Genomic DNA, 24,596 nt, shown 5'->3' with positions numbered 1-24,596 from the left:
AAAATTAAGTTGGTGCAAATGTGATCATGGTTTAAAAGTTTAAAAATTGCAAAAACTGCAATTACTTTCCCACCAACCTAATAGTAGTGCAGGGGTGGGGACTCAACCATCTCATGGGAAATGTGCCGTGTCCCCAGAGGGCAATGGACACCAAATCTCTGTCTGCAGGGGATTGGCCAGAGCTGCGGCTGGTGGGCGGCTCAGGTCGGTGCTCAGGACGCGTGGAGGTCCTCCACCAGGGGGCCTGGGGCACTGTGTGCGACGACCTATGGGACCTGAATGAAGCCGAGGTCGTGTGCCGACAGCTGGGGTGCGGTCAGGCCATGTCTGCCCTTGGCAAGGCCCACTTTGGCCCAGGCTCTGGAGGCATCCTCCTGGACAACCTGCAGTGCGCTGGGGTGGAGCGCTACCTGGGCCAGTGTGCCCACTCAGGCTGGGCGGAGCACAACTGCGGCCACCACGAGGACGCCGGCGTCACCTGCTCAGGTATCCTCTCCCCTCTCAGGCAGTAATTTCAGATGCTGCAGATGAAGACATTTTGAAACTATACACCCCAGACGGAATTTCCATCCATCCATCCATCCATCCATACATCCATCCATCCATCCATCCATGCATGCATCCATCCACAGGCTCATTCTTTCATCAAACAGTCCTTGAGCTTCTATTCTGTAGCAGGCCCTGGACTCACACACATGTCCTGCCATGGGCAGCTCCAGGTTGTACACGAGAAGTCTCGAGTGTTCATGTGCACCAGTGCCACCTGGGGCGTTGCAGCAAGAAGTTAGGGCCCCATCCCAGAGATTACACTAACTGGGTTTGGGAGGGGTTCTGGAGTCTGCAGTTTAACAAGTATCCTAGGTGATTCAGCATTAGAGGGCCACGGGTAATCCAGCCCTGGTTACCAGGAAGCAGCATCAACCCAGCTGCTGCGCCAAGAACCTTGCCAAAGGAGGCCTGGGTTGACCCAGGGGACAGTTCTGGTGTTCTGCTCTCATACCCAGAAAGACCATGGTCCTCTCCACTTGATCCCCCACCCACACCTCTGTTACCCCACTTCCTCCACACTTTGGATTCACCAAAGAGAGTGACCTATTGCCTTTCTTTATGCATCCAGATACAGAAGACCTGCCTTCTCCCACACCTCCAGGTATGTTCATATTTTTTTCTAGTCCAAGCAAAGTAATAATAATAATAATAATAATAATAATAATATCAAACACTTATAAATGCTGACAATCAGACACTGTTCTGAGCTCTTTTTTGCATATGTAAGTCATTTAATCCCATAACCCTTGAGGTAAATACTTTGATTATTCCCATTTCCCAGGTAGGTAAATTGAGACACAGAAAGTTAGTAATGTACTCAGGACTAGCCAGTGGATTTGAACCCAAGCAGTTGGTGCTTTTGGCCAACAATCTCATTTACTACACCTGTTCTTTGGCCCCAGCTACACAAAGACCAGGCAAAGCTAGTGCAAACAGGGGGGACATTTTGCTCAGATTTTTGGTAATCCTCAGGACAATCCTGCAAAAAGGTATTTTATATTATATTTTACAGAAGAGGAATTTGAGATGCAGAAAGGTTAAGTAACTTTCCTGAGATTGCTTTGGAAGTTCATGGTAGAGCCAAGTTTTCACACTGATCAATCTGACCCCTAAGTACATGCTCTCGAGGATCTTATAACTTTTGCCTGTTTTTGAAGATCTTATAACCTAATGATTGAATGATATTCATCAGTAACAAAAACCAAAGATTAGAAGAATCAGGCCAACACATGTGATGTAAATTCTGAAATGATGCTGGAGGTGAATGGAAAGGCATTTCGTGTCATTGCAACAGACGTCTCTGAGTGCCTGCGCGGCCGCAGGCGTGATGCTAGCGGTGTAGAATGTTCGTTCACATAGTCCTCACAGCTGAGGACTGGGGAGCTCAGGAAGCCTGCTCAGGATAACCCAATTAGAAAGTGGCAGGTCTGGGTTTTCAGGCCCCATCTCTTGCTCTTTGAATGCACCTGGCTGTCCTCACAGAGCCTCAGAGCACGCCCACGTCATGTCATTGGCAGAATCATCTCTCTCAGACACTTGTTTAGAGAAAACTTTGCTGTGTTCTAGGCATTGCTGGGGGACAGCCATCTTTATGTGTTGGGGTCATGAGTGAGAGGGGAGGGCTGTCTAAAGTTAAAGGGCCATGGTTAGGGTCAAGGGCAGTGGCTATTCAAATGAGCATTTATCTGTAGTTTTCTCATTTTATATAACTCACCTACCATGTTTCCCCAAGAATAAGACCCAGCTGGACCATTAGCTACAATGCATCTTTTAGAGCAAAAATTAATATAAGACCAGGTCTTATTTTAATATAAGACCGGGTCTTATTTTAATATAAGACCCGGTCTTATATAATATAAGACCAGGAATATAATATAACATAATATAATACCAGCTATAATATAATATAATACCAGGTCTTACATTAATTTTTGCTCCAAAAGACACATTAGAGCTGATGGTCCGGCTAGGACTTATTTTCGGGGAAACATGGTAATTTGAAAATTATATGGATGACTGGGAAATGAAGAAGGCCATGTCAAGTGAAAGGAGCCATTCTGGTTATCTATTGCTACTCCAAGACATAGTGGTTTAAAACAACAGCCATTCAGTTAAATGTCATGCTTTGTGTGTCAGGAATTTGGGAAGGGCTCAGCTGGAGCTACTTCTGCTCCACATGGCACTGAGCAGAGTCACTTGGTGGTGGTGTTCACCTGGTGACTGGTCTGGAGAGACTAGCTTCACTCACATGCCTGGTGCCGTGGTGGAGACAGCTGCACAGTTGGGCTTAGCCAGGGCGCTCTTCCTCTCCATGTGGTCTCAGGACCTCTTCACATGGTTTCTCCAACAGGGCAGTCTGATGTTTTATAAGGTGGTCAGGACGCCATGAGAAGCCAGTGTTCCCGGAGACAGGAGTGGAAGATGCCAGTCTTTTAAGGCATAGTGCCACTTCCACCATATTTTTTTGGTCAAAGCAGTCACGGAGCCCACCCAGGTTCAAGAAAGGGGACCTAGACCCCACCTCATGACAAGACACATGACCAAGAATTTTTGGCCGCCTTCATTCTGCCACAAGACTATAGAGAATATTTGCTCAGCACCTTCGGACTTTTCTCGGTTTGCATTAAGTACATTGACATTTCTAAGGAAACCCATACAATTTTACTAACATGTAGATGAGACTAAATATTTTTCCTCTGGATGGCATCATTATCTCCCTGTTTTTTCCTTGTAGGTCTTTCCACAGTTTCTCAGGATCACATACCAGCTAATCACTAGTTTTAAGATGAAATGGTAACTCCACGCCAAGGGAGCCATCATAGTAGATGCTAGGCAGTGTGCCCAGGACATGGCACGGAGGGACTGGCACGATGCAGTGAGAGGCTGCTTCTGCTCTGTCCATGCCAGTCCTGTCATGGCTCCTTCAGTGAGAGGCCAGACAGTCGGGACCTCAGCCAGAGGAGCCCTTCAGTTCTCACCACAGCTTTGCTGAGGGACACAGCATTAGGACTTCTAATACCTATAAATGTTGACATTTTTAACCAGTAGAACAGGCTGGGAAGAGGGTGTGTGGATCTGCCCAGGTCAGGTAGGCAGGAGGGTGACAAAAAGCCATCTGGCCACACTCAGCCTGCCTTCTTTGGGTACAGTCCTGTAGAGGGCACCCACAATGGACACCAGTCCATCATCCCTGGCCATGTGTAGAGGTTTCGGAAAGTTCATGTCCCAGGGGTTTCAATGTCAGTCTGACCTTGCCCCAGTTATTGTAACCTACAAATACACTCAACAATAGGCCTGGGAGCTTCACCACCTCCCGTCATTCATCACAGGGAAGACCAGGAATCTGTGGGATCCTGGGAGGATTACAAGTTGGTCAGGGGGGAACAGAGAGAAAAAAATTAACTGAATAATTTAGGGAAAAGGTCAATGAAGCATGTTGTGTTTTCAAATTTCCTCTAAAATAATTTGATGATTCTAAGCTTTCTGCTTTTTTTGTGTGCATACTGTTTTAAGTGTGTGTGTGTGTGTGTGTTTGTGTGTGTGTGTGTGTGTCTATATTAATAGAACAACTAGTATGGAAGAATTAGATCTCACTGTTATCTTGTTTAACCCTTATAAATTATAAATCCAAAAATCTGTAAGTCCCAGTCTCACTCGGTAGGCATTGAATTAAAAGAAACACAATCTACCCAGAAAAAAATGATGAAAATTACTTAAAAGGAGGTCCCAGTCATAACATCCCCAAACAGCCCACAGCGTTCCCTTTCCCCGTGTCTCCAGTTCATCATACCATGGAATTGTTCTAGAGCCACTTGTTCCCCAAACCCCCCAAACTCTCCCCTTACCAAGGCACGTTACAGCCTCTGTCTCTTCATCAATCCTTCCCAGTCGTTCATGTTGATCTACTCTGCCCTCCATTCTCCCAGCAAGCAAGAGTCCTCCCACCTCAGAAAGAGAGAAGAGACAGTAAACAGACAGGACAAATATAACATTTTCTTTATCAGATAGTAGGGGTAGAGGGTAAACCAGGGAACGCTCCCACATTAATATAATACTTATTGATTCATCAGAATTAGATTGAGTGGACTGTCCTTCCCAGGAGATGGTTAGGCTAAAGAGCTATCCAGAGAGTCTTGTGTGTCCACCCAGGCAGACACTGCCTGACTGCAGCAGGCCACTGGGTGGAAGCTGGTCATTACTGGGATCACGCAAATGATGCCATGTGGACACATCTTAACATCCTTTTTCCTGTTGTTTCAGGAGGAAGTAACTCTTGTGGAGGGGTCATCTCTAGTCTCCCTGGCTCATTTTCCAGTCCGCGGTATCCAGAAAACTACCCAACAGACATCCAGTGTGTGTGGGAGATCCATGTGAATAAAAAGTTCCGCATAAAACTCATGATTCCGAGTCTGAAGTAAGAAAACAACTTCTTAGGAGAAGTTGTATCTAAATAAGAATATTCATTTGTGAAATCATAATAAAGATATTTCTTTTAATGGGAAACCTTTAGGAGTGAAACCAGAAAAACACGAAATTCTTTCTCAGTTGAAGCTCAGGTAAATTTTGTAGTGCTGTCCAATGAGTCACTTCTAGCTTGAAAAATTCAATAAGTGATTTATTAACGTATTTGTCTTAATCATATTTTGATAGTTTTTCTTTTGATTTTTTTTTTCTAAAAGTACTACAAAAGTCCTCCTTGCCAGCTTTGCCATGGTTCTATATTGGGTACCAATATTTATCCTCTGAGACTTTCTTTTTCCTTTATTTAAATGTTTAAAAAACAGTAAGAGGCTTTCAACATACACATGTTAACCTACTACTCAAGCCATGGACCCTGCATCTTTTAAACGTTGCTGCAAAGTAAAAGAAGATAATAGAGTCATTGCCTCATCTCTGACATGAACAGAATAAATTTTCCAAAGTTACTGCCATTTTTCATCTCCATGACATAAGATACGAGCTGACATATTTTCAGAGTTGGCTGTGTGCCCAGGCTCTATATTATGTGCTTTGTCATCTTGGTCATAGTCCAGTATCACTATAGCCCTAAGATAGATGTCCTTGTTGTCCCCATTAGAGATGAGGGAACTGAGACTCGGAGAGGTTAACTAACTTGTCCAAGACTAACCCTCCAGGTCTGTCTGACATCAAAGCCCCAGCTTTCACCATTTCATGATTCTGTTAGCAGAGTGTGCACAAAGCTTTTCTTGTATGTGACACACATCATGCTACAAACACAGCAATACTATGAAATGCTGTGATAGTCCACATTTAGCACAGAATTGTTGCTCAGTCTACGGAGTCAGACATATCCTATGCCAAAGAATATCCTAGAAACATGTTATCTTTGTTGACTAAAGCCCTAAGGACATAGATAGCCTACAAGGAAGTGAAGACCTTGAACCCACAACTCCAAAGGCTATCATGCTATCAGTTGTCTATTCCTTTAAAAATCACCCCCCATCCACATTCCTTGTAAATAATCACCAAAGTACAAATACTCTTTGAGATGCTGACATTACTTTTATTTTAAAATCATATCTTTTCTCCCCAAGAATTTTGGTATGGAGAGTGTTGTGAAATATAAAGTAAGAAAATTTGGCTGTGATGTCAAGTACATGCTAATCATTTGGTAAGAATTTGTAGTGTACATTTGCATTTCCCAATGTTCCATGTAGGTTGTGATTGGCTGAAATTATGATTTTAAAAATTCTGTTAGTAAGTTGTAGCCATCAGTCTCACACATTCCTCAGACGAAGAAAAGTTCCTATAATATGGCATCTGAAAATGTTAATTGATATTTTACATATTAACATGCAATTTCAAACACAATCCAAATATTTAATCTCACGATCGTCATATTTTTTAAACTTTAAGCTCTACAAAGTTCTAACATGCTGCTAACTCTCCACTTTGATTCCCTCAGACTGGAAGATATCCTTGGGTGTCCCTATGACTCAGTTGAAATCTTCGATGGCCCCAGAATTCCCTCACTCTCTATTGGGAAGCTTTGTGCCCCAGAAGCTGTGATGTTTTTCTCCTCCTCAGACATCATGACAGTTGTGTTCCGAAGTGATGCTATGATCACCAACACTGGCTTTTATGCTCTGTTCAATGTGATTCCACAGAGTGAAGGAAAGTCAGGTATGAAGCTTAAAGTAGGTTTATGGTCTTTGAAAGACAGAACAGTTTTCTAATTTGAGGGACTCCCCTCTTAGCAGATGCCTGGGATTAAGTTTTAAAAGTTTTCAAAAACCCCTTCCCCCCTCCTGAGCATCTGTGGCCCCACAATCGGCAGGTAGCATGCTTGCTGGGTGCAAATTGGACTTGGCTCTGGAATAACAGCCTATAGGGCCATGGCTGAAAGAGTCCCAAGCCTCTCATTTGGATGAGTCTAAGGTCCCATGAATGCAGGGTATGAGGCGGGGCAGCTGGTGGAGGGAAGAGGATTCTTCAGGAAATTTGGCTTCTAGATTTCAGCACTCTGGACAGTTCCCACATGGCCGATGGACGCAGGCACAGGACACTTATGCCCTGTGCTTTCGCCTGTAGAGATGAGCAGAATACCCATTTACATATAGACTGCACACCACCGCCTTACTTCAATTGCTCATGTGGCACTCTTAGTGGGAAAATTTAGCAGCTATGAGACAGATGAAGTAACTTGTCAAAGGTTACACAACTAGGGAGAAGTAGAGCTGGTGTTTTACCCCCTCCTCAGTCTCACTTAAGTCCTTAAGCCCAATTTAGTACGGAATCAAGACAGCCTTAAGGCTTTGCTCTTGCATTTATTTGCCTTAGATATGAAGGTGAATGCTGAAAATCCTTCTTACTTAAAACTTCCCAAACTCAAAAATAAAATTCTGTTCTGTTTAGAAGATGGACCAGAGCTACGGCTGGTCGGTGGCTCAGGCCGATGCTCAGGACGCGTGGAGGTCCTTCACCAGGGGGCCTGGGGCACTGTGTGCGATGACCTGTGGGACCTGAACGAAGCCAAGGTCGTGTGCCGACAGCTGGGGTGCGGTTGGGCCATTGCTGCCCCTGGAAAGGCCCACTTTGGCCCGGGCTCTGGAGACATTCTCCTGGACAACCTGCAGTGCTCAGGAACTGAGAACCACCTTGGCCAGTGCCATAACTCCAGCTGGTCAGACCACAATTGTGGCCACCATGAGGATGCCGGCGTCATCTGCTCAGGTAGCCTCTCCTCCCATGGCAAGATCTTTCAACCAGTGGCTTCTTAGTGATGGATGGAGGGTGTACACAGAGCAGGGCCAGGGACTCTAAGGACAGTGGCCTGACAGGTGAATGTCACTCAGAGAATGCTGAAAGTGTGACTCTATTCTAAAGACACACACACCAGGGCCACACAACTGGCAGGCTGTGTTCTCTTCAACCTCACCCAGGTCTGGCACTGCTTTTGTGGAGTCAAAATATTCCCTTGTTTCTGCTTAAGACCTGCTCACACTAGAAAACCCCCACTTCTTTGTGTTCATAGATTTAGATTTCTTAAATGTACCTTTTTTCATACATGCAGATGCTGACAACTGGGTTCCAGATGTGACTCCTACACCCTCAGGTAGGTTGGACACTGTAATTTTCAATATCTCTACAAAGTAAATAAGAAGTCTAACCTCTCTCCTGATCTAGACACTGGTGGACAGTGATCTAGACACTAGAATCACCCAGGGAGCTTTTAAAATTTCTAATTCCCAGACATACCCCAGACCAGTCACATGAGAATCTCCAGGGTCATACCCAGTCAGAGGTTATATTTAAAACTTCCCATGTGATTCCAGCATGCAGCCAGGTTGAAAACCAATGGCTTAGACCATGAGCTAAGAGCTACATTTCCCAAATGAAATGACATCCAAAACTCTCCTCTCTGGACGTCAGAGCAAGGAAGGGCAGAAGGGGATGGAGGAAGAAGTTTCCATCATGGTGTCTGCAAAAAAGATCAATGGGGAGAAGAGAGAAGGTGCAAAGGTTTGCCTCTCAGGGACATGGGGTAGAAAACAAAAGCATGCAGGAAAACAAAGATGCACTGAAAGCCAAATTCTCTCCCCGATGGGTCAAGAGCAGACTGGTTGTGAGAAGTGAAACCATCTGGGGCTCCCCTGTGGCCTCCTGGCTTAGCCTACACAGCAGGAGTAGAGAAAGGGTTGACCTTCTTCTGGTAACCTACTCAAAGTCAACGTGCAGCGGTGACCTCCCAGCCTCAAGATTCCAGCTCTATCAGAGCACGTGTGGTCCTGTCTCCTGCAGCCTCCTGCTGAGAAACAGGACAGGTTCTCAGCTGCCCACTACCCCACCCGATGGTGCTCCTGGCTTCCAAACCCAGCCTTCTCCCCAACCCTGCCCAATGACTGCTGCCACCCTCTGCTCTCAATGGAGGCGTGGATGTGGGGAAGGTCAAGGTCAGAGGTGCACCTTGCAGTTTTCTGCGGTTGAGCAACGTGGGTAGCACTGCCCCTTTCATGGGTTGGCACCACCATGATGCACTTGGAATGACACTTGGTGGGGGCTCTTACCTACCCCAATCCAGGTCTCAAAGGCAGTGGAGGTCACCATCCCTTGCCGGCTTACCTTTTGGCAAGGGTTGCAGAGATGGACCCATGGAAAGGGAAAATTAAAGTCTATACCTCTGCCTGAGGCCCCACATTTTCGTTTTGCACTGGGACCCACAAATTAGGCAGCAGCCCTAGAAGGGAGGCACGGCCCACAGAACCCTTTCTCAGGGACTGACAAGCAGCTAAGCTCCTTTTGATTCCCTCTGGTCTTTTCTCTTCATCGTCAGTGAGGAATCTCCCCTAGCCTGGGGCTGGGGCGGGGGAGGAAGGGACCCCAAGAGGGTGGCCATGGCTTTCAGGTCATCAGATAGCTCTGTGCCTAAGTCTTCTTGCAGTCTAGGGTTTCAAACTCAGAAGGCTTTTCTCTCTCTCTCTCTCTCTCTCTCTCTCTCTCTCTCTCTCTCTCTCTGCTATAACATCCAATTTCTGAGGCAGAGATGCATAGCTGACTAGAAAAGAGAATGGGTCATGAATAAAAAAAGTCATGGGGGAAATTGAACCATTTATGTCTGAATAGTATTCAACTGGAAGCAAACCTCTTCTTGATGAAAGATTATATACCTGCCTCAACAGACACGCAAAATAAGGCTTTTGCCACTTAGTTCTCCGAGAGAAATATTGGATATCAAGCATTTTAGCAAAAGAAAAATGCTTCTGAGACACTTTAGGTTAAAAAAATGTGTTCTGCTGATATCCAACATTCTCCCCAGCTCAGGGCTAAGAAGGACTGGTCTTCAGCTGGCAGCCATGCTGCCTGAGGAGAAAGACAGCAGAGATAAAGAAATTCTCCAATGCGTCTCACCCACTCAAACTCCTTACCATAAAACCCTTAGTGAAAAATTCCAACAAGTACCAGCTTTCCAATGGTCAGGCTTTCAGAACTTGCTCAGCCCTTGGCCTGCCATGCAGTGGGGGTTAAGGATACATACAAAACATAGAAATATATGCCACACAAAAATAAAAGCCAAAAGGTCCCATAAAAGAAGCAAGAAAGGATAATGCCTGTTGGAGCTGAGGCATGTTGGAGACAGACTGGGGCCTGTCTCACTTCAGTGGAACCCTTGTCCAACCTACTTTTCCCATCATGCTCTCAGCTTCCTGGGTTTTGTCCTTCTGTATTTCGGCACTTGATAAATTTCAGCAGACACAGTGGCATGCTCATAAGCCTAGTGACACTACCGTGAGTGACTGGCCAATCTCAGGACAGTGTTTGTGTGGTGAACCCTAGGATGCAGAAAACACATGCCGTGTACCTGTGCGTTGTCTGTGATCTCCTGGCGAATCGACTGAAAGAAGGGAGAGGCTGCATCCAAGATCAGGGAGAATAGAGAAATAAGTGTATCCATACCACGTATGAAGACTCAAGAGTAGTAACAAGTTTGTTCATTTGTACTTAAATATAGGATGATTTTACAATGCTAAGCTCTTTCCTGGTTTTCTTTCATTTCGATTTTTGCAGTTGCTATCCCTCAAGCTCCTATACCGCAAGGTAAGTCTCTTTCAATGAAAGTACAACCTGTAAAGGATGGAATCACTTTGATAATTCATAAAAACAGAAGAGATGTGTCTGTCCAGGCTGCCATGAGGGGAAGGAATTGGCAGGATGAAGCCCTCACGAAGATGTGGGTTGTCTACATTTGGGCTGAGCTGGCTTGTATGACAGGCAGCTGGGGAAAGCATTAATGAAGTGTGGCCTGGACACCCCACACCTGCCACATACATGTCCAATCCCATTTCCCGTCTTACCTACAATCAACTTTAGGGTCCGGCTTACAGGTCATACATCTTTCCTCCTCCCTCATTCCCTCTCAGGGGTACAATCACGCCCCAGGCAAGCTACAACTATATCTACACCAGCATGCTCCCTTCCCATTTTGTGATTCACTGGTGAGCTTGGTGGAATTCTGGATTCTACACCTGGAAAAGGTGTGGGCCCAAAGAAGCCACCCATGGGTCCCTTGTCTGCTTTTACAGGAGGAAGTAACTCTTGTGGGGGAGTGATTTCAAGTCTCTCCGGCTCCTTTTCCAGTCCTTGGTATCCTACAAACTACCCCACCAACATGGAATGTGTCTGGGTGATACACCTGGCTGAGAAGTTCCACGTCGAACTGACGATCCCCAGCCTGAAGTAAGCAGTTTTACCTTTCTCAATTCAAATGCCAGATTCAGTTTGAATCCATGCTTTCCTGAAAGAGGTAGCCTTTCTGTGTGTCTGTTCAGCCTACTATAACAAAAAGGTCCTAAATTGGAAAGCTTCACAAACAATAGAAATTTCTTTCTCACAGTTCTGGAGGCTGGAAAGGCTGCAATCATTACACTAAAAGATTTGGTGTCTGGTGAGGGACTGTTTCCTCATAGATGGTTGTCCTTTCACTACAATCTCACTTAGAAAGGCTTTCTCAGGCCTTTCTATAAGGACGCTAATCCCATTCATGAGGGCTCTGCTCTCTTGACTTAATCAGCTCCCAAAGACCCCGCCGCCTAATACCATCACATTAGGGGTTAGGTTTCAACATATGAATTGTGTGGGGATGCAGAGTACCATTTTATCACTTCTGGAAAACACATTGAGTCCATTCCTCACTCCACTGCCCACCCAGTTTATATGTGAAGGCAGCATTTTCCTATTCAAACCTTTGACTGCTGTGGCCAATGATCCCAGACGGAAAGCAGTGGCAGGGGTCTTCTGATGGGTGGAGGCCGGGGTGCTGCTACGTCCCCTACAACTCACAAGGCAGCCCCACAGCAAAGAATTGCCCAACCCCAAATGTCAATGGTGCTGAGACAGAAACCCTAACTTGCACTGAAGCTTGCTTCATTTTTTTCAATTTCAGCTTCTATGGAGGTTTGCTTCACCCTAGATTTGTAAAAATTATATCCATACTTAAAGCATGCCATTTCATTCTTGCTAAGTGAAGTATGCTCTATTTCCTAATGAAATAATTTCTCAGGTTGCAATGTCACCTATTACTGCCACACTGTTGTCACCTTACATACAAACACTATCACTTTTTCTTAAGAAATTAAAAATTGGTTATTTTGATGTACTTGGTTACATTGGAACAGATGTGTTCTGCAATGAGCAGGTTTTCAAATTCAGTAGTTTGTGTACAAGTGTAATTGTGTCCATTATGTATACATTATGCAGTGAGCACTTATCTGCATCAAAGCCTATTGTTATTTAAATGCAAATATTCAAATCTCACATTTTTATCATGTTAGTAAATGTTGATGTTCTTTAAATGGCTATGTATTGAGCCCACTCCCTGGGTAGGCCCTGGTCTAGGAATGGGCTGTCAGTACTGAACAAGACAGACAAGATCTCTACCCTCATGGAGTTTATATTCTAGACGGGGAGACAAATAGTACTCGAATGAACCAATATCTCAATGGACAATTTCAGTTAGTGATAAGTTGGTAAGTGCTATAAAGAAAAAAAAAGGTACATATATGGTAATAGGATAGAGAGTGACAGGGCAAAGATGGCATTAGGAGATCGGTCAGGGACAGCTTCTCTGATCTCCAGGTTAGATGAAACATGCCGTGAAAACCCTGGGCTTGAACCAGGCAGTTTGGGGCAGTAGAGGGAAGAGTCCTACCCAACAGACCCTTGGAGCTTTTACAGCCATCACCATTTTTTCCTGCTCTAGACGTTGTTAGGATTTTACTCAGTGAGACCTTAGTAGACACTTGTCACCTCCCTAGGGAGTAGCAGAGTTTGAATAGTCAGGGGACATTTGGGAGATACTCAGGGTAGAGAGGAAGATGGTGGGGAAGACTGAAAGCCAAGATTCCAGTTGCGGGGCGGGGCTCTGAATTAGACCAAGTGAGACACGATGAAAGGCTGATTGCCCTGGGCCAGTCCCAGTAGAGAAGGTCGGGGGGTGCAGATTCAGTCAATATTTGAGGGGTCGAGTCTACTAGTGGGGTGTGTAGTTGGAAGGAGATGGCAGCAGTGATTGCAGTTTCTGGCTGGATGCAATGCAAACAATGATTTTATTTAAGACATTTTTGCAGATTTCCTTGGGGAGATTAACGCTGCGTTACCTCCTCAGATTAGAGGACATCTATGGGTGCCCTTACGACTTCATCGAAGTGTTTGATGGACAGCAAGTTGCCTCACTCTCCATGGGCAGATTTTGTGCTGGAACAGAGCTCACGTTTCTCTCTTCTTCGAACATCATGACCATAGTGTTCAGAAGTGATGCCATGATCACCAACACAGGGTTTTATACTCTGTACAATGCCATTCAGCAAGATGGAAGGGAGACTGGTAGGTATCCTAATACATACTTGGAGGGAGTTTCGACTGAATTTGTGTCCTCCCCCTTTAAGAGAGGACATGCTTTCTAAATCTGACCTGCGGAAACCACCTTCATTAATGACATCCTGAGTGACATCCATTCTGACTCTAACAGCCCCCAGCCCACCCCTCACCCTGCTCTGTCATTCACTGTCATTTTCCTCCACCATAATATCCTGGCTGAAGAAATAGGCAGCTGAATCTCATATCTTCCCTTGGCTGTGTGTGTAGATGGAGGACACAAATGAGAGCCTCCCTCTTCTCCAAAGAAAGGGAAAGTGCAGTAGGCAAATCCTTCTAGAACAAAACTACCTCAAACTGCAACTACCAGCCCACCTGTTCCCAGCTGAATTCAATACAAAAACCACCCACAACACATATACAGCAGGATATGGGGACATTTCAGAGCTCTCAGTGGATTACGCTTAGATAAGGGCTTCCATGCTCCTTAGTTAACCCCCAAGATCTGCCTGGAGAAAGTAGTTGAACACCCAATGCTGCCAGGGAACAACGCACTCAGCTACATCTTCTGATCCCAGAGCACATCACACTGGCTGATGCTGTCTTTGCACCTGTCGCATTCAGAACGCGTGTGGTTTCTTTCACCTGCCCAAAGAGCACTGTTCCTCACTCGGGGCAGTAACAACCAGTGTCTGTGTCCAGGGTGCTTCCCACTTCACAAGGGCTTCCAGGGGCCTCCTTTGGCCTCTGTCAAGTACACAATCTTGTCTGGGGCAAAAGCTTTAGAAAACATCACTCCAAAACTCATGGCCATGAGTGACCACACCAAAGTGCCTTTGCAGCCACTGTAACCCACAGTAATTCCCTCCCCCGGTATGAGAGTGGTGTCCTCGAAATCTGGTCAGCTCAAAGGCAGTGGCAAAGGGGTAGTGCCCACAGCAGGGACCAGATGTGTCTGCATTTCCAGATGTGGTCCTAAGGCTGACCAACGGCAGCCACCGATGTGAGGGCCGCGTGGAGCTGCACTACAACGGCAGCTGGGGGACAGTGTGTGATGACAGCTGGGACCTGCGTGATGCCCAGGTGGTGTGCAGGCAGCTGGCCTGTGGCATGGCTGTGTCGGCCCCCCAGAGGGCACATTTTGACCAAGGCCAGGGCCCCATTGCTTTGGACGATGTGGAGTGTGTGGGGACCGAAGGAAGATTGTGGCAATGCCTGCACAGCGGCTGGTTCTCCCACAACTGCGGTCATCATGAAGATGCCGGTGTCATCTGCTCAGGTGGGCCTGATTCTGAGGCCGGGGGTGGGCGACAGGACAGCCTCCACTGTACTTAGAGCAGTAGGGACATCCTGGGTGGTCCCTCGTCCCTCGGCCACTGCTTCCCAAGTTTCAGCTGTTCAGATGTCCCAGCACAATCCCTGCCACACCCACCTACCACCCACACTATAATTTTCTTAATACTTTTCTCTACATAGACTCTTCTTTTTTCAGTTAAATGCATTCATTTCACAAGGAAACTTTATATCACCACCATAAATAAACAGCCAGGGTCACTTGTCAGAAACAAATAGCACATAAAAATAAATGCAGGAGCAATAAAATAATGTTAACATGTTTAAAAATTAAAATACAGTGAACTATCTTATCTCATCAATTTATGTCAGGTATAGCTGAAAATGTCCTTAACTAGGATGGAATGGAATGTAAATTTTTAAATTTTGATGAAATAAGTATGTAACTCTTAAAAGAGAAGATGAGCCAGCTCAGATCAGCTCATGTCCCACAGTGAGGGCTCAGCCTCCGGGAACCATCTGTTTTGTTCAACCCCCTTATCCCAGTTGAGTTTCTGCAAATAAATTCAATCATTGGCATCAAAAGTCCCATTTATCTCTGCATCCTTCCGGGTTTGGCCGGTAAGAGACAAACTGGCTTGTCAGCCATCCTGGGCCACAATGACCAGGATGAAAGGGCAAGCAGGGGGTGGGGCTACTGGAAGGTTCTGAGGGGAGAGGAGAGCGGTAAAGGGATAGGCAGAGTCAATGTTCTGAGCAAAGTGAGAGCTGAAGCCACATGCTGGGTGTGACATCAGAGGACAGGGCTGGGGGCTCAGAGAGCAGGGAGTTTGGGGACCAGGGCCCTGGGCAGAGTGATGGGGGGTTTGTCAGGCATGACGGGAAAGGTCACAAGCAGCAGCTCTGAGTTCTCTCAGCCCTGCCCTGGAGCTCCTGGCCCAGCGTCATACTTGCTCTGGGACCCATCAGCTCTCTCCCAGTGCTGATGGGTCACCAGTGGATGTTCTTGAGATAATGTGTTTCTGCCCTTTGCAAACTGACATTTACTCTGGAAGATACGACCCACACACTTAAGAAGAATTAAAAAACCAAAGCAGCTGGCAAGATAAGCGTACCACACTAGGCAACCATCACTGTGGCCACAGATTGAAAAAAAAATCACAAAATGACATTGCAGTGGCCGGCAGCAGGACAGAAATGAAACCAAAGACCCAGGGCCTCTGGTGGTTGTAACCATGGTAACTCTAGGTCCTTCTCAGGTGTCCAGATGGGGTGCAATTTCTCCCCAGAACAAGACATGTACCTTGCTGATTCAAGTAAGCAGGTTGACCTGTTGGGCTTAAGAAGACGGAAGGGGCATGACCTGCCATACCTTTTCATTTCTGTTTCTCATAGCCTCGCTGACTTACTCAACACCATCAGCCACTGTGAGTCGCCTCACTTCAGGTAATTTCAGTTGTTCTTATCTGATTAACTATAACTTGCTTCGACAAAGTCACCTGGGATGGTAGGGCATGGTTTGGGGGGCAAAAGCCCTGGATTTGTCGTCCTGGTGTCATCACTTACTAGCTGTGGGACTTTGAGCGAATCTCTGAACCACTTTATGCCTTGGTTTCCTCCTCTGGCTAAGGAGGAGGAGGAGCATGGCTTTTGCCTCCTAAGGCTGGGTTTCGATACAGTGGGTCTCTCTGGGTAGAGTAGCTGGTGTGCTGGCCACATGGAGAACACTATTTAGATGTCAGCCATTACCTTCTCACCCCACGTCTTCCAAGCACAGCAGGCATTGACCTCTGTGGCCTGCTGTCTACTCAACAGCATTGTAAAGGATAAAGGAGCTGAAAGCACCACTTTTTAGTTTCCCTGACTCTGAGATAGGCCCAAAAGTTGTCACCTTTCAAATTAGGTCCAGTTTTTAAGAGTAAAATACAACATGCAGAAAAGAGCTGAGGAAAAAGAGAAATGATCCCAAACCTTCAAAGGAAGCACCAGAGTAGCTTATGCTAAATAGCAGTGATCCCCAGAGAAGGCTTTCTTGGCTTTAAAATATATGTGTGTTCAAAAAATACTCATCAACCGCCATGCTTTCATTTTCTGAAGCTTGTTATCACTTGGCTGTGGACATACCAGCTGGATGCTGGGAGGAGTACTCCCCACAGAGGAAGGAATTGGGAAGGAAATCGATGTAAACGCAGAAACTGTAGATGATCCACGAGGGAGACAGCCCTCTGACAGTTGATTGAGAATTAAATGTATTTGGCACCGAAGATGTTGTCTAACTTTTTTCTTTCACTCTTCTATCTGTCCTTAGCATCTTTTCCAAAGGCGACGGAGGTGCCCACATCCACAGGTAATCTTTTCTTCTCTCTTCAACTGCCTTCCCTTTGTCGAGTTTCAGCTCCGGAAAAAGTCCAGCATTCCCGTGGGAAAAGTGTCCTTGCTGAAACTGCCCTTCTCCACAGTCTCGGCCATACAAAAGGGGGAAGGCTGAAACTATCTAGGTTTGCCAAAAAAAAAACCTGTGACTGAAAAGTGAGAGGAAATAAGAAACTGTGTGATGCAAGAATGGTTTTGGGGGCTGGGTAGGAAGCTCGCACCTAGGAAGGTGAATGGGGGTACGCTGCTTACCCCAAATCTCTACCCATTTCTTCCATGAGCTCACCTTGTCCTGAGTATACCCAGTCTCTACCCTTTTCTGTCACTGCCCTTTGAACATGGGGTCAGCCTATAGTGACTATCCTTTATACGCCCAGGAAGTTGTCACATACATAGTTGTACCTGATCCTAGGAACAGCATAGACGAGAGCTTCTGCTATTGTCATTTGATCAACGTGTGCAAGAGCGCACAGAATCTTACTTATACCCAATTAGCGTGTGCAGGATAGCTTCTCCTGCAAAATCCAACAAACCCTGTGAGCGTCAGAAACCAAGATACACAGCACACAGTGAAAGAGAAGGGAGCAGCTATGCAGAGATGCAGGTCGCTGCTGGGCCAGCGGGCTAAGGAGCAAAACTGTTTCTTAAGCAGTCGTGTCCTCAAAAACCACACTGAGTAACACCCAAGGCAACAATCTATGGATGAAATGAAGCAGGGAGTAGATTTGTTACTATCGATTGTCAGTGCACAGTTTCCAGGAAATCCTGGATTTCTCCTCTGTGGCTTTTCTGGATGAGCGTTGTTTGGAATGTCCACAAAGTCTGGGCCTGCGGCTGGCGAATGGGTCAAGCCGGTGTGAGGGCCGAGTGGAAGTCGACCACGCCAACGCCTGGGGCACGGTGTGTGATGACAGCTGCCCCATAGAGGACGCCCACATGGTCTGCAGACAGCTGGGCTGCGGCCTGGTTGTGTCTGCCCTCCCAGGGGCCAGCTTCAGCCCCGGGCCAGGCAGCATCCTCCTGGATGATGTCAATTGCCCAGGAAAACAGTCCTCTCTAGGGCAGTGCCCTCGTGGCGGCTGGTTCACCCACAACTGGGGTCACCATGAGGACGCTGGTGTCATCTGCTCAGAAGAGCACAGATCCCTTCTGGGCCACTTGTGAAGCTGCTCAGGCCAAGCCTGGAATTTGTACGTAGAGTCTGGAAATGCCTCCATACCTGGGACAGCACATTTTTGTTCTAACTGAAAAATATGCCTGCTGTTTAATATGTGGGAGGGCATTCAACTTGAGAGTCTATAAACATTAATCACTTGTAAACTAAAGAAAATAATGGTACCTTTCTCATGAAGTTGTTGGGAGGATTAAATGAAACATTCCACAGAGGACATTTAATCAAGCAAAGGGCATACGATAAATGCACAGGAATGTTAACTATTTTGTTGTGGGTGATGGTGGTGGTGGTGGTATTTTAGTTACTAAGCCAAATCCTTTCGGAATCACTGCCTCAGAGTTTTTTGCCACATGATACAATCCACACCTGGCTGTAAAGACCCAGCGGGGACAGCCCCAGATGCTTAAGGACAATTGTTTACTCCAGCTTGTCCAGTCCCATTTAAACTGAGACAATGACCTTTGAGCCACTCCACCATCCTGGTTTCTATTATTAAACCACTGTCATATTTCCTTTGTCTCTGTGGAGTCTGCAGCAGCTGGGCACCCAGGTATCCATGAGTTCGCATTGATTTTATTTGCTCATTGGTGACTAGCCATCTAGTCCAGGGTCTCCCTCACCAGCCTTAACTTTCCTTGACCATGCTCTGAGCTCCAGACCCTTCCTCCCTTCCAGAAGGTGAAGACCCAGGGCTGTGTCATAGCCTCACAAGGCCCTGCTCTTCTCCTCTGGTCCCAGAGGAAAAGCTGTTCTGTGTGATAACAGGTTGATACGTGATCCCTCCCACGTACAAGAGCTGCATTTCAGCCAGACTCTGAAATGGTGCCTCTTGACCCAAAGTGATGGCGCCTGCAACTGAAACTGGCAGGCCAGAGGGCAGAAGGGCCTGGAGGCAGGTGGGCCTTGTGGCAGGAGCTGCTCCTTCCCCTGCAGCCCCACCTGGGAGCCAGGATGTTGAACTCTGCCCTGACAAGGTGTCCCGGGCCTATGGCTCACATCTTCACAATCCCAACATCAATTTTATTTCACTTTCTTATTCTTTTTTTTTAATGGTTTCAGGTTTTCAAAACAATGTAATAGACATTTATATGAGCTACCGTCACATACATTTTAAATGATAACAATTTGATTAGAAGTTGGATAGGGTTGTTTAAAAGCACACTCATGCGTGTGATTTCAGTTGTACTGGAAAAGCGTATGTAATTTTGTTGAGTTTGTTTGGAATGTACTTAAGATGACTGTTTTACTTTTTACAGATACAGTTGCTTCAACTCCTGGGGAAGAGCCAGGTGTTTTCCATCTAATAGGTACTTTTTCCATTCTTACATTGTGTAACTTTTCCTTAGGTTGAGGTCAACAGAAATGTAGCCAACATTATTTTCATAGCCCTGGTGCTGCATGGAATAGAAGCGAGCTCATTAGAGGCAACCTGGTAATATGGTGGATTCTTCATGTGTAAGAATCTTTTCAAGGAGAGCCAAATCACCACACCCAACCCTCAGAGCATCAGCGAAAGCCCTGTATCATGGCCTTGAACTGCATAGGCTGTTATGGGCTCTTCTCAGAGGGGACTCTTGAGCCAGCCCCAGTCTCTGGGGCTCAGAATCTAAGAATCAACTTCATCTGCTTTTGGATCAAGGCTCAGTGTCACAAGGTTAATTCCTTACCTTCCTGCCGTAGTGATACCATCTCTTCCTTTGCTTGCTATTCCAACCCCCAAGTTCCTCCAGGAGCCTCCCATAAAATAATTTTTAAATTCAAGTAAAGTAAATTAATTATGTTCTGAGAACTTCATAAGATTCTTTGAGAGACTTGGGTTAGAAATCCAACTCTGAACCCCAGATATTCAGCCGGCTTCTTTTGAATTTCTACAGAAACAACATAAAACAGGATACCCAAAAGGGGATGAAAGCAAAAGGTGATTTTTAAGCGTATAGACCTTTTACAAAACCAATAGATGGCCTGGACTCCCATAAAGAAACTGCCCAGTGAGAAAAACTTTGTAGTTTGTGCTAAATTCCAGGTATCTAAAGCAGTCATACAAGTATCATTTCCTCTGTGTGTATAATTTCCTGTGGATACATGCTGTCTGGACAGCAAACCACAGCCTGGGGTAGGATTCTCTAACTAGAAATACTGGCTTGTCTGAGAATCTAAAGAACCTTCTTGTGCTGACTTGGCTCTTGGCTCCTACAGATCTGCCCGTAGTGAGACTGGCCAATGGAAAGAGCAGGTGTGAGGGCCGCGTAGAGATCCAACACAACGGCACCTGGGGGACCGTGTGTGATGACCTATGGGGCCTGTCCGCCGCCCAGGTGGTGTGCCAGCAGCTGGGCTGTGGGGTGGCCCTGGCGGCCCCAAGAAACAGTCTGTTTGGTGACGGCTTTGGCCCCATCTTCCTGGATGACGTATGGTGCACGGGTAATGAGACCAGCCTGGGGCAATGCCACCACCGTGGCCTGTCTGTCCACAACTGTGGGCACCATGAGGATGCCGGAGCCATCTGCTCAGGTACTTGAACCCTCTCAAATTTGGGTGTCCCTCCCAAGCAGCAGAGCTACGCCTTCCAAGCTTGCCAGCCCTGAAAGTCTTGGGGTCCCAGGCCAGGTAAACACCTTGTCCCAGCTTGCCCAGAATTTTCCCTGTTTTGGTACTGAAAGTCCCATGTCCTGGGAAACCCCGCAGACTCAGAAAATCCAGGACCTTGGTGATACTAGTCTCCTGTGTGCCCAGTATCACAACAGCCTGTTCCCCTGGCCCGGAGAAGAGAAGAGATCCTGTGAACAAAATCATACTAGGGAACCAGGAAGTTGTGTCTCTGCTCTGGGAAGGTTTATCATTTCCAGAATGATTTTTCTATGTGTGTCAATCTCATAAATTTCTCATGAAGACATTTCTCAGAGAGAGCTATATATGAATACTCTCCTGATTTATTGATTGACAAAGTTAGGTTTTTCTTGCCACTAGGGAAATTATATGCAACCATTTTAAAAAGCTGAATGAATATTTAAAAACCCTGTTGTTACCTTTTGTTACTAAATAATGTCTGCAACAAACATCCGTGACTCCCCACCCCATGGCTGGGTGTCTTCACCCCACTGTCAGGTCCCTCCACAGCCCAGGGCCACCCCCTCCATCCTCAGAGGGCTAGGTGGTGACAGGGTTCCAACGGAGTGAAGGTGAAGACAGGGGCGAGGATATTTCTATCCCACTCTATTGTTCCCTGGTTTTTTTAATTTGAAGAGTGAGTGTTTGATGTTTCAAACAAGTCATGGTGTCTCCCAATGAAAACTCTGAATTAAAATGGCATCAAATGCTCATCTGTCTTTGCTGTAGCCTCAGCTCTCCTGAGGGGCTGTTATGGATGCCCCCCCGGAAAAACTCAGATAGACGCCCCCAATTAGTGTCCAAAAGCTAGGGTCTCACCCAGGTGAGAGAAAGGTGGTTCAGAGACACTACCTGGTTTGGACTGAATCTTTCGAAACGCTGACCTGCTTGTGACAGTGTTGCATTTGTCAGAATGTCCTGACCTGCCACTTTGGCACAAATGTGGATTTATGTGCCCACGCTGCTTGTAACCCATGAGCGTTTTGTAAATCCACTAACACGAATGCCCCGGGTTTTCTCTTTCAGCTGCTGAAGTTGCCCCAGAATCAGCAGAAACAGCTCCTACAATTGGTAATCTGTTTATTGTTTGTTTCAGTTATGTATCATCTAAGGCTTCCTGGTTATCCAATCTTTCTAGCAGACTCCCTGAGGTTATGTCAGTGACCTCCTAGATTCATGTCTCCCGCAGGACTGGAAAATACAGGGCTGATATGATGGGAGAGGTTACTGGCAGAGGTGGCCGCATGTCTAGTTGCATCTAGTTGGCTCTCAGATTTAACTTTGAGTCTAGGCCAGTGGACAAATTTGGCCTAAAGAAATAATGAAAAGTTGAGTTTGACCTATTCCAATGTTGTTGCTTAGTGATTTGATGACTCAGCTGTAAACCAGATATTTATCTGACCTTTGCATTTACCATATTTCAAATCCAAAATGGGAGTGATGGAGTAAAATACATGAAATAAGAAATAGGCTGGAAAAGCCTGTCGCTGTGTTTGTGATCACTAATTTGACTTATTCCTGTGGGAGCTAGAAAAAGGAAATAAGAGTTTCTAGAGTTCGGGGTTTATCATATGAAGAACTGAAGCCCCACTAGACATTACTTGCCAGAGAGCTGCTCACATTCCAATAATAACCCTGAGTCTCCCGCAGATTTGCCGGTCATCAGGCTGATGGACGGGAGGAGCCGCTGTGAAGGGCGAGTTGAAATATACCACAATGGCACGTGGGGAACAGTGTGTGACGACCTCTGGGGCATCAACGCCGCCCACGTGGTGTGCCGGCAGCTGGACTGCGGGGAGGGCATTGGAGCCCTGGGGAGCAGCCACTTTGGGGAGGGTGTGGGGGACATCTTCCTGGATGACGTGCAGTGCCAGGGCGACGAGGCCACCCTGGGCCAGTGCTGGCATCTGGGCTTGTCCATCCACAACTGTGGCCACCTTGAGGATGCCGGGGTCGTTTGCTCAGGTACTCGTGCTTGTTTTCTCCTGAGGCTGCCGGGGAGATCATATTGTTCTCACAAACAGTGAGCGTTTCTCACTTCCAGAATCCCCATCTCCATTTTGGTCTCATCCAAGGAAACTTGCTTATTTTTAATTTCCCATTTCAGAAGTCATTTTATCTCATTTGAGTATATAGGAGGTACACATTTTTGAAATAAAAAAGTATCTTCTAAATTTCCTCTTTGTGGGCGGGATTTTTGTTTGGATTTTTATCTTATTTTAGTTTCTCTTTCACAATTTCAGCATCAGCCACGGGAATGGCCACTTCACCTGGTAATTCTATTTTCTTTCTTGCTTTTATAGATCACATATGCATAGCTTGCCTTGGAGTTTATCCTTCATGTGAAGCTAAATACCAGGCTCGTATCAAACTAATATAAGGTGCTCATATAGTCACTGAGTGAAATAGTAAATTGAGCTGCTAGGAATTTGCACCTCCCGTAGATAGGACAGCCAGTGTGTCCAGTTTGCTCCCTCCTTCCTCGGAGCAGCAGCAGGTCTCTGAGATCCAGTGATAGTGACGAGAGCTTCATTCATGTTCTCAATGCTGTTCACACGTTTGGGTATTCAGTGAGTTGGCGTTTCTTAACCATCACAGAACTTCAGCTGCCTCAGGCAAAACTATCCCTCTAGTCCGCATTTTCAGAAAATAGTGAGTACTATATCTCCTACATATGTGTTTCATAGTACAGTCCACCAGCCCAATGAGATGCAAACTTTTAAAAAATTGCATGGCTAAATAAGTTGAGGAAATACCATAACCCCCACTCAAGATCCATAATCTATTAGCAAATTAAAGTCTCTGACAAGTCCTGCAGTAGACCTTTTTTTTTTAACTCTGCGTAACCCAATGTTTCTCAAACTTCTTTGACCACTGAAACCTTTTGAGTGGAAATGTGGGTGGCACCACAGGATTTGGAGCCAGAGAACCTGGGATTATGTTTGGGCTCCGTCCTTAACCACTAGGGTGAGAGTGCGGACAGCCCCTTAGCTGTCAGGCCTCGGTTTCTTCATCCAGAGAACAGGAGGATGACAGTTGTCCTGAGGATTGAGTGCACGCACTTGTGCAAGCACACAGGGATGGCAGCTCGGTAGTCACGGTCCTCAGGGATGTGTGTGCCACTGCCTGCCGAGACCTGCCTGGCTCTAATGTGTCCTGTTGTGAACTTCCCTCTTCTGGGAACTCTGGGGATCATCGTACGGCTTGAGTTGATCAATATATGGTTAAGTACGTTGGAGAAATGCCTTCACCACTTAAGTTTTCTCTGAACTGTAAACAGTTATGAAAGTATTCTGTGGTTCATATTTCTAAAATTTCAGAGCCTTCTGCAAGGCTTGGTAGAACCTGACCTCTAAGGAATATCAGACAAGGAAACAAATTGCGCTTTGTGGTTGGATCTGTGAGAAGTGACCTCCAGGTCTCTTAGGCAAAGACAAGTTTGATATGGCGCCATCACGGTATAACAGTTTTCTAAGAGTTGGAGGAAATGTTAGAGGTTGTTCAAACCAGAACTCACAAACAGGCAGTCAATGGGCCAATTCTGACCCATGAATGGGTTTGATTCAGATAATAGTTTTGTATATGCAATGTTTGACTTTTTTTAATACCACATGTTTTAAAAGGCAGTTTCACATAAAAGTATAGATTTCAAGCTTTGATGGAAAAACCAGAGGATGGAAAATACTAGCATGAATTTTAGCAGAGCACCAATTGTCTGGCATTGAGCAGGGAAGGACTTCCCCTCCCCCCTTTATATGAGCATGTTCCC

At 46.1% G+C, this 24,596-nt stretch overlaps 1 protein-coding gene across 1 annotated transcript; it reads left to right on the top strand.

Annotated features, from left to right (window-relative positions):
- Positions 1-143: 143 nt before the first annotated feature.
- On the top strand, positions 144-23,922 carry LOC141572783 (scavenger receptor cysteine-rich domain-containing protein DMBT1-like). Its single transcript, XM_074338665.1, has 9 exons — positions 144-486; positions 6,598-6,693; positions 7,426-7,758; positions 8,650-8,696; positions 11,779-11,788; positions 14,348-14,683; positions 20,429-20,731; positions 22,478-22,792; positions 23,846-23,922. Exons 1-9 carry the CDS (start codon positions 144-146, stop codon positions 23,920-23,922), a joined length of 1,860 nt encoding a protein of 619 aa, XP_074194766.1.
- Positions 23,923-24,596: the final 674 nt, after the last annotated feature.

This window comes from Rhinolophus sinicus, linkage group LG07 (assembly GCF_036562045.2).
Source record: "Rhinolophus sinicus isolate RSC01 linkage group LG07, ASM3656204v1, whole genome shotgun sequence".
In the NCBI taxonomy this organism is placed as follows: domain Eukaryota; kingdom Metazoa; phylum Chordata; class Mammalia; order Chiroptera; family Rhinolophidae; genus Rhinolophus; species Rhinolophus sinicus.
This window is presented reverse-complemented; position numbering and strand designations above follow the sequence as displayed.